Here is a 9,954-nt window from a genome sequence, read left to right as displayed (position 1 = left end):
TTGCATGAGGTTGTATTACTAGCTCCATTTTGCCACTGAGGAAATTGAATTCAAAGAATTCAAAGGGCTTTAGAGATTTACTATGAGGAAATATTGGAGGCCAAGCTAAAACATAAGCTTCCAAACACTCAGCAAATCTTTCTTCCACCACACCACATTACTCTCAAGGAGGAGGGAGAGAAGAAATGAGTGAAAAAAGCCAAATTTTTTCCTTCAAAGGTAAGTAGTTAGAATCATCAGTTTTGGAATTTATTATCAGTAAATGAACCAAGGTGATCTTCCTGAGGCCAATTTAAAATCTAATTCAAATTATTTTAATTATTAAACAATAAGATGTCTTCCCTTTACGTTTAATTCAACAAGCATAAAGAACAGCATAAATTTTAATTATCTGAGAATAATTAGGAACACATTTCTTTCCTATCACTCTTAGGGCCAAATCACATTTCTAAAGTGAAACCTAATCTAAGAACTTTCCAATACAATATCATATAATTAGGTAATTTAAAAATATATTTTGAAAATGAAATCTCTAAGCATCATTCATTAACAGACTCTGATATTCCCTTCAGTCACTGTCATGGCTAAGAAAGCAACTCCAACCCACACACTGCAAATATGAAGGACCACGAAAGGCACGCAGGCTCTGGTTTGCGTAGTGAAGATGAGCGACCATGTTCCTAAGCATGAAGGACCACGAAAGGCACGCAGGCTCTGGTTTGCGTAGTGAAGATGAGCGTCCGTGTTCCTAAGCATGAAGGAGGACCACATGAGTATCCTGGACACCTACTGCATGAATGTATTCGCCCTTTCAGGTCTAGGGACCTGGTAACCATTTATTATTTGTACTCTGATTTTCTTCCATTTCTGTCTCCAGTCCATAAATGTAACTTAAGTGACTTATTAACACTGATGGTTTGATCACCAATAGCAAGTTCCAGTTTCAGTCTTAGTGTAGGTGCCCTTATTACAGACTTGAGATAAAGTCCAGGGCTAACCACTCTTACAAATTTACACTTTGCTAAAGGGTACCTTGGGACAGAGGGAGTGCAGAGCAGAGAAAACCTACCTGTGCAACTGAGAAGGCCGCTCAGGCCACGGGGACAGGGCAGGAATGCTCTCAGGAGTGTCCCCTGCACCTGAACTTGATTTCACGCCATCACCTTCCGCCTCTTAACCAGCATCTCCTGGACAGTCAGCCGAGTGTTTCCATGATACCAGCCATACCTGATGCCAGGAGACTCGCTACACTTGGAAGCTCTTCAAGGTGGGACTTTCTGTCTTGTTCAGTTTTTCATTCTCAGTAGTCAACACAGGACCTTATACTTAAAGGAAATAAGTATAATGTCCTAACAAGTGCTTCTGGAATAAATGATCGTGGCTGAAATGAGCATTTGAAATGACGATATATCTAGAAAGAACAGAAAATATACACTGGACGTATTTTAGGTGGCTGAGATTATTGAATGGGAAAATAGTGAGATCTTACAATTGAGTGGGTATCATAAATGCTTCCTGTATAATATCTGATTTTGCCCTTATCACAAAGAATTCATATAACCAAAACTATCTCCCTAAAAATGTCTTCCTAAACATGAAAACAAATTATTTGACTTCATAATGCCACTTTTTACCCCAAAGTGTCTGACCCTTTCACTAAACATTACTCGGTATTAAATAGTATAGATATAATTTATCTGAAATTCACTGAATATGATTTTCAAATGCTGTAATTCCTAAAAATAATATCTAGGCTGCCTTTAATTTCTCATGTCAGTAATAATTAATGTCCCTACAAAGCTTATGGGGAATCAGAAACATTTGTTTATAACATACTGAAGAATTTTTAAACAACCACAGAATATGAATATAATAAGATAAAATATTAAATATTTCCAGGCATGCTTATCTTTGTGAACTGAATCTTGGAGAAGGAGGATTGAAAATAAGAGCTATCTTTGAGGCTCTAACACCTACAAGAGACACCCTCCCTCTCCACCGTGGATCACCTGTCTCACCCATGTGAGTCTCCACACAGAAACCAGTCATGGCCCTGCCTTTGCCCCCCTTGAAATCACCCAAGAGGATGCTTCAAACTCAGGCAAGCACAACTGATACTCACTCTGCATGCGACAGCAGGGGAGTGACCTTACAAGAAACTAATGGGCCTCGCTTCCTGAGAATCACTGTCAGAGCCCGTAACATAAGATAAATCACAGCCAAGGATTTTTGAAAAGTTTCCTGATGAGAGAACCATGACCTTTTCAAGGGTAGTGATGGATTGATCAGGGCAAGCAATAGGTAGATTTTTTAAAACAAGCCTGGCAAAAAAACAATGATATATATCTACCAAAGTTGGCTAGAATACCTGGCTGATATCCCAGTCAGGAAACATAGGAAAAGGTTACATCCGTAGAAAAAAAACCAGCTTGTTAAGCAAAACAATGCAGTTAAAAACCAAGCTCACTGTAAGAAATGCCACGTGGGCCAGTGGGGACGGCCATGCCGAAAGCGCTAAGTGCTCCTGAAGCTGGGTGGCAGGTGTTTTCACACACAAAGGCCTTCCTTGCTGGGGCCATGGGATAAGCCTTTGAGTGGAGACTAGCAAGGAGCTTTGAAGTCTGCATTGGGGGTGGAAGGTGGCAATCCCATTAGACAGCTCTCCCTGGTGTGAATTTATGAAGCCCCATGCAGACTGTGACTTTTAAAATAATCACTTAGTTGGTTTTAGCACATATCGCAGGTTTCATTACAGGCTGCCCCTTAACGAGCATTGTAACCTGGAGGAAAGAATCCAAATTCTTTAGTCACCACCTAACTCCACATTCATTACCTTGTTGCCCAGGGTGGAGTCCAAAAGCAGCAACTATGTTTATTTCTCCATAGAAAACAAACGTTCACCAAGGCACGTCTGTTCTATTACTTTTTTATTCTTAACTAGACCGTTAATATAATTGTTGGTTGCATTGATTTCAACTTCCCCACACGATGCAATCGGCTTTCTGCCGTATTTCAATCACACTAACCAAGAGAGACATCAGACGTTCAAAATAGACTCTGGACCAAAACCGAGGGCAGGGGAGAGGTGAGCGGGCCAGGCACAGCTCTGCTGAAGCACTGGTTTGACATGTCGAGTTGAAGTGTTTCTACTCAAAACACCTGTCTCCCTGCCAAGGTGAAGGCTAGATGGTAAAAAAGAAAGTTCCCTTTTTTCTGATAAACTAGGCTCTCTCCATAGGAAGTGCCCTGAAGGCCCCCAGCTCCGACTCCGAGAGCAGAGCCCAGACTCTCCTACTTTGAACGGACATGAGCTCTATGCCTCTTGGGGTTTCTCTGCCTGCCCAGTCACCCTGGATAACGTGCTTGCCCTAGATTGTCTCCTAGGCCAAGTCCTCTCCAAGTTCTTGGCCCTTTGTCCTAAGGTTGTATCTCTTCCTCTCTCTTCCCTTGCTCCGAGGTGTGTCTCTGGATACACCCCCTGCAAACTACGCTTCCTGAGCTCGGCTGGCATCTGGCTGTGTTCAGCAAATGGGAAGCCCAGACAGGGGACCGGAGACCAGGAAGACGGGAGAACAAGGAGATTTCTCCTCCTTCAGCAGCCGCAGCAGCAACGGCGTGTCCTCCACAGTTAACTGGAAGAAAAAGCCTGAGTCCTGGTCTCCTCCTGGATTGCCAAAGGGTCTTCTTCTTAGACATGTAAATACACAAATATTCGCATTTTTTAGTAACCCTTTAAAGATTTAACTGCCGGAATTTAACACCAGTAAAAACAAATGTAGCAATATGAAATTGCAACTCACTGAGGGCATTACGATTCAGAAAGTGAAGAAATGCGGGGCCAGCTCCAGCCGCAGCGCGCCTGTCCCCGAGTCCGGCCGCAGCGCACCTGTCCCCAGATGTCCACCTCTAAGGCAGTGTTCTTCAACACGCACCACGCGCATCCTCAGCTGGGCATTTCCAGAGGGAGCAAGTCTCTGAGAGGCAGGTCTAGCGCTAAGCTTTCAACAAGTCGCAGGCTATACTTCCGAACACAAAGAAATGAGAATGACTTCACATCTCAGCAGAGCCAAAAGCAGTAGACAAATAAGCAACGATGAGATTTGTTTTTTTTTTTCTTCCCTCTTTCCGGACACTCACTCCTGCCTCCCATCGTACCGTCCTGGAAACAGGAAGAAGGTGTGTATCTTGGTACAAGCATCAACTATGCACAGGTCCACTTTAATAGGGGAAAGGACAGGGAGTGAGATAAAGAAATATGATGCGATGTCTCCAAAAGAGGAACATTACACTGGGAACATCCATACACGGTTCAAAATTGTATCCATATTTAGTTATTACTTAGAAATCATCAAGGAAATAAATGCTTTCTTTTTTTTTTTCTAGGACTTCTTTTAAGAGAGGTTAGGGAAAGCTTTCAGTTATATTTTCTGTCACCTTCTGCAATTTTAAATTGGATGAAATAGTGGGAGACTTTGTTTTTATGGCTTTCTTCTTTCAACTATTGTAACAAACAGCTACCTATGCTTAGCATGCTTAAAGGCTGGATGGGACCATCTCTATATTATGGCCCAAACAAAATTGGCTTCTGGAACAAGTGTGGCTGTTTTGAACTCGATCCTCTTGAGTCGGAGATGAGGTTGACAGAGGGAGGACCAACTGTGTATAAAGCTCCTTTAGGGAATATCCTGCTAATGTGATCTACATTTCAAAGTGGAAACCAAATATTCACTGCCACTGGAGTCTTGATATTTCTGGGATTATCAAAAGTACTTTCCTCTGACACAGGAGATATCATAACTTGACTTGGGGTTGAATTCAAATGCTGCCACAAAATAGCTGTGCATGACACCTCATCTTTTTTTCATCTTTAAGATGAAGTCCTGAAATTTCAGGACACTTCCAACTTCAAAACGTTCATTCCATGCAACAGAAAGGCAACACGTTGATGACTCCTGTCCTGAATCATATTCTATCTTGTACCTTTCTATCAGTCGGTAAAACTGCAGATGCTGACTTAGACAACAAGCTTTATATCATTGACTACCAAACAATGTCAGGTTGAACTTTGTACGGAGGGGTAGGTTGGTAAACACCTGGCCAGTGCGGTGAAGTGTGGCTGGTGTTGGAGGGAAAGGAAGAGGAGACGACAGTCACATTAGGAAGCTGCTCTGCCCTGAGATGAGCTCAGTGATTCACAAAACGCCATCGCCAAACCTGGCACCTACTGCCAGTCCCCAGTGACTCCCCGGGTAATAAAGAAATTCCAGGGCTCTTAAGAGTCATCGTCTGTTTGAGGGGTAGCTCTAATGTGCCTAGATCTAAACAGAACCACTTAAAATGCCGACAGAATAGAGAAACCTGTAGTGGAATCCCCTGACTTCCCAGCTTTCTAGGGCCTGCTCTGAAGATTCTGGTCCTGGTCCCCACCTACAGCTAAGAATAGATTTCAGAGGTCGAGGCAGGTGGATCACGAGGTCATGAGATCGAGACCATCCTGGCTAACACCGTGAAACCTCGTCTCTACTAAAAATACAAAACATTAGCTGGCTTGGTGGCGGGCGCCTGTATTCCCAGCTACTCGGGAGGCTGAGGCAGGAGAATGGCGTGAACCCAGGAGGCGGAGCTTGCAGTGAGCCCAGATCTCGCCACTGCACTCAAGACTGGGAGAGAGAGCAAGACTCCAACTCAAAAAAAGAATAGATGTCAGGTGGGCACAGGATCCAAACTGTGGACTAAAGTTGCCATTAGAAGCTTGCTCTGAAATTGCTTTACAATCCTGTACTCTTTCTATCCACCAATTTTGACACCAATGGAATATGAAACTTTACGTTTAAACTCAGTATCACCCTTTCATGTGAATTCAGAAATTCCAAGTTGGTGATCATTTTTATGTGACGTTAGCAACAATTAAACTAACGTCTCTTTGCCTGGACTTCTTTTCCAGAAAGTGTCCTATGTGGTGGAGGGTGGAGGAGTGAAAGGGGGCTAGGAAGAGAGTGTCTAATTTAGTCTTGAAATAATACAGTGGCTTCAATACTGTTGTGTACAGGGATCTTTACTGTTTTACATATTATTTCACATGTACATGGGCTCAATTACTTTTGAAACAAATTAGCCAAAAAAGACAACTGATGCTTAAGCCTATCACTTAGCTAAATACGTGTAAGAATAGCTGTAGCCAAAAAAGACAACTGATGCTTAAGCCTATCACTTAGCTAAATACATGTAAGAATAGCTGTATTTCAATAGGCATGAAGACAAGAATAAGGATGAGATCATGTCCTTGGGTGAAGCAAATTTTGGCTTAGTTCTCTATTGAATATTTTATCAGAGGAATCAAAAAGTTGAGAAGATTCTGTTCTGCCATGTAAACTAAAAGCCACCCAGTAGATGAGAAATTGAAAACCACAAAGCTTGGGGAAAAAAATGAATGCTTTAGAGCACAAATTTTTCCATTAAATTATGCCAATAAACTTAGGACCTTGAAAGTTACTATGCTTAAATATATTTCAAAAGGAAGAAAATGCTCTTTTCAAAGTAGGGACTAGAAATTGAATGTATAGAGTAGCAAGATTTTTTAATTCCACTAGCATAAATAAACCAATTTATTACTTCCTATTAATTCAATATCAATCTGTTTGAATTGAATGTACATTTATTAATATAGAAGATACCTTTGCAAATTACTCAAAATAAAAACAAGCCTAGGTATATGACTATCTCTATATTTTCTAAGCTTTCCAGATGCATACTTGTTTTCCCACTGGTTGTGTGAGAATACCAAACATTAATTGAGGGTTGTTATATCAAAAAGAGTAAGAACAACTCCTGAGATTCGAAAGCCATGGGAAGTTGCTGAGCTCAAGTATTCATCTCATACTAGTCAAAGTTAGGGATAGTAGAAGAGGAGGGGTTGGGTTAAAGTGTAGGACCCCATTTTGCTGCAATGATTGGAAGCTCCTAATTAACAGGAAGTATGGAGGGGAATAAAGTGAACTTATCATGGGGACCCTGGTGTTCCCTGTAGTGCTTTCTCCTCCTCTCTACTGGACACTCTTTTTCTTCTTTGTCTTTTTCCATTCAATAAAAGCAAGCCATTTATATGATTCAATAGACTGTGGATTGAGAATCAGAATTTTGGAGTTGTTAGTAATTAACAAAGTAATTATCCAAGCATTTAATTTCACTGGACATGATAGCAGTTGAAATGATGATTTCTTGTTATTTCTTGATTCTACATTTAAAGCACATTACTGTCCCATTTTATTTCAAGGAAGAATAAAATAGGAGAGAGAAATATAAAGCAAAGGGAAATGAAGAAAGAAGCTTAAAATGAAATGTGAGACATAATCCCAGGATTATCTTCAGAAAAATTCTTAAATCTTAGTTTGGTTGTGTACAGGTTAATCTATGTAGACCCTCCTTCTGGGATTTTCTTATCTGTAATAGAAATATTGATTCCACTATGACCTCTGTCTCTCTTGGCTGTTAGAACTCCAGATGCCAATAATGCAGGAAAAGGCACAAAGTGAACATCTTTGTCAAGAGCCATGGATACAGCAACCGCTCACTATATGGTGAAGGGAATACCCTTCTCTGTAGCTAAAAGATGACTCAATTTCTAAGTTGTTATTTCCACCCAAATATCACATTCTTCCAACTTTCCATCATCATCCACTCCTACCCCAGTGCAATTTATGCAAATGTCAGCACCCTACACCACCCCTTTCCTACACCAACCCTTTCCTACACCAAACCTTTCCTACACCAACCCTTTCCTACACCTCCCCTTTCCTACACCAACCCCTTCGTACACCAAATCTTTCCTACATCAACCCCTTCCTACACCACCCCTTTCCTACAACACCTCTTTCCTACACCAAACCTTTCCTACACCACGCCTTTCCTACACCAAACTTTTCCTATACCACCCCTTCCCTACACCACCCCTTTCCTACACCAACCCTTGCCTACACCAACACTTTCCTGCAACACCCTTTCCTACAACATCCCTTTCCTACACCACCCTTTCCTACACCACCCCTTTCCTACACCACCCTTTCCTACACCACCTCTTTCCTACACCACCCTTTCCTACACCACCCCTTTCCTACACCACCCTTTCCTACACCACCTTTTCCTACACCACCCCTTTCCTACACCACCCTTTCCTACACCACCCCTTTCCTACACCACCCTTTCCTACACCACCCCTTTCCTACACCACCTTTTCCTACACCACCTTTTCCTACACCACCCCTTTCCTATACCACCCTTTCCTACACCACCCCTTTCCTACACCACCCTTTCCTACACCACCTTTTCCTACACCACCCCTTTCCTATACCACCCTTTCCTACACCACCCCTTTCCTACACCACCCTTTCCTACACCACCTTTTCCTACACCACCCCTTTCCTATACCACCCTTTCCTACACCACCCCTTTCCTACACCACCCTTTCCTACACCACCCCTTTCCTACACCACCTTTTCCTACACCACCTTTTCCTACACTACCTCTTTCCTACACCACCCTTTCCTACACCACCCTTTCCTACACCACCCTTTCCTACACCACCTCTTTCCTACACCACCCCTTTCCTACACCACCCCTTTCCTACAACACCTCTTTACTACACCAAACCTTTCCTACACCACGCCTTTCTTACACCAAACTTTTCCTATACCATCCCTTCCCTACACCACCCCTTTCCTACACCAACCCTTGCCTACACCAACACTTTCCTGCAACACCCTTTCCTACAACATCCCTTTCCTACACCACCCCTTTCCTACACCACCCCTTTCCTGCACCAACCCTTTCCTACACCAACCCTCTTTTCCTGCCTGCTCATCATTCCCTCTTACACGTGTGTGGTCTCATTCACCCTGTGCTCCACTCCCTATCCCTATCCCTCACATGATCTAACTTACATACCAGGACTCCTTCTCTTTCACATGCCCCAATCCTTCCACCATCCCCACCCAAATCACCTCCCTCAATAAATACACAGAAGTTGGCCAGGCATGGCAGCTTACCCATGTAATCCCAGCACATTGGGAGGCAGAGGCAGGCAGATCACTTGAGGTCAGGAGCTCAAGACCAGCCTGGCCAACACGGTGAAACCCTGTCTCTACTAAATATACAAAAATAAGCTGGGCATGGTGGTGTGTGCCTGTAATCCCAGCTACTCGGGAGGCTGACATGAGAATCGTTTGAACCCAGGAGGTGGAGGTTGCAGTGAGCCGAGATCGCGCCACTTCACTTCAGCCTGGACAACAGAGCAAGAATCCATCTCAAAAAAATAAATTAAATAAATAAACAAATACACAGAAGTTATGCAGACAGCTGCACTATCATGAACAGATAACACATTAACTGACATTTTAGTAAGGACAAACCGGGAGTGAGTGTTCAGTGGCTGGAGCAAAGGAAGTCATGGAAATAAGTCAGTAGAAACGTTCCAGTTTTGGAAACATGGCATCATGCATGAGATGGGATTTCCAAGACTAGGAATCAGATTTAGTTTTCTTAGGCATGCTGGGACTAAGCATCCTTTCATAACACCAGTGTTTGTGGTATTGGGAATCCCAGTGACCTCACATTGCAATCCTTCATTACCATCATGTGCAAAGCAGCTTTGAAGATGTCTCTGCTCTGAATTGCATTGTCTTCACAGAAAAGTGTGGGGAAGATCCCACTTCTGAGGCTGCAGGACACACAGAATGAACTTTCCTCTGCCATTCCCTGTACGGTGCCATTGGTTGCTTTAAACACATTTTTATTAGAATTGAAACTTTAAACATAGCCTTGCCAGTAGCTTCAAAAAGACACCAGCTAATCTACAAGCATATATGGCCCACCATTTTCTCAAATAGCAATGAGAGTAAAATAAATAGGGTAATATGGTTTATCATTGCCTCAAGCAATGTGCAGAATTGTTAATAGTAG

The 9,954-nt window shown here is 42.6% G+C and overlaps 1 protein-coding gene across 3 annotated transcripts; it reads left to right on the top strand.

Annotated features, from left to right (window-relative positions):
• The first annotated feature begins 232 nt into the window (after positions 1-232).
• Positions 233-9,024, top strand: LOC134756386 (uncharacterized). Of its 3 annotated transcripts, none has more exons than XM_063695495.1 (3): positions 233-828; positions 1,182-1,267; positions 1,900-9,024. In XM_063695495.1, exon 3 carries the CDS (start codon positions 7,610-7,612, stop codon positions 8,924-8,926), a length of 1,317 nt encoding a protein of 438 aa, XP_063551565.1. In that variant the 5' UTR covers positions 233-828; positions 1,182-1,267; positions 1,900-7,609; the 3' UTR covers positions 8,927-9,024. The 3 variants fall into 3 exon arrangements, with proteins under 3 accessions (XP_063551565.1, XP_063551563.1, XP_063551564.1); XM_063695493.1 differs by having other exon boundaries at positions 233-1,267; positions 1,900-2,022; positions 3,458-9,024; XM_063695494.1 differs by having other exon boundaries at positions 233-1,267.
• The last annotated feature ends 930 nt before the right edge of the window (positions 9,025-9,954 follow it).

The sequence above is a fragment of the Gorilla gorilla genome, chromosome 12, assembly GCF_029281585.2.
Source record: "Gorilla gorilla gorilla isolate KB3781 chromosome 12, NHGRI_mGorGor1-v2.1_pri, whole genome shotgun sequence".
Classification (NCBI taxonomy): domain Eukaryota; kingdom Metazoa; phylum Chordata; class Mammalia; order Primates; family Hominidae; genus Gorilla; species Gorilla gorilla.
Note: the sequence above shows the minus strand (reverse complement) of the source record. Positions and strands in the feature narration are given on the sequence as shown.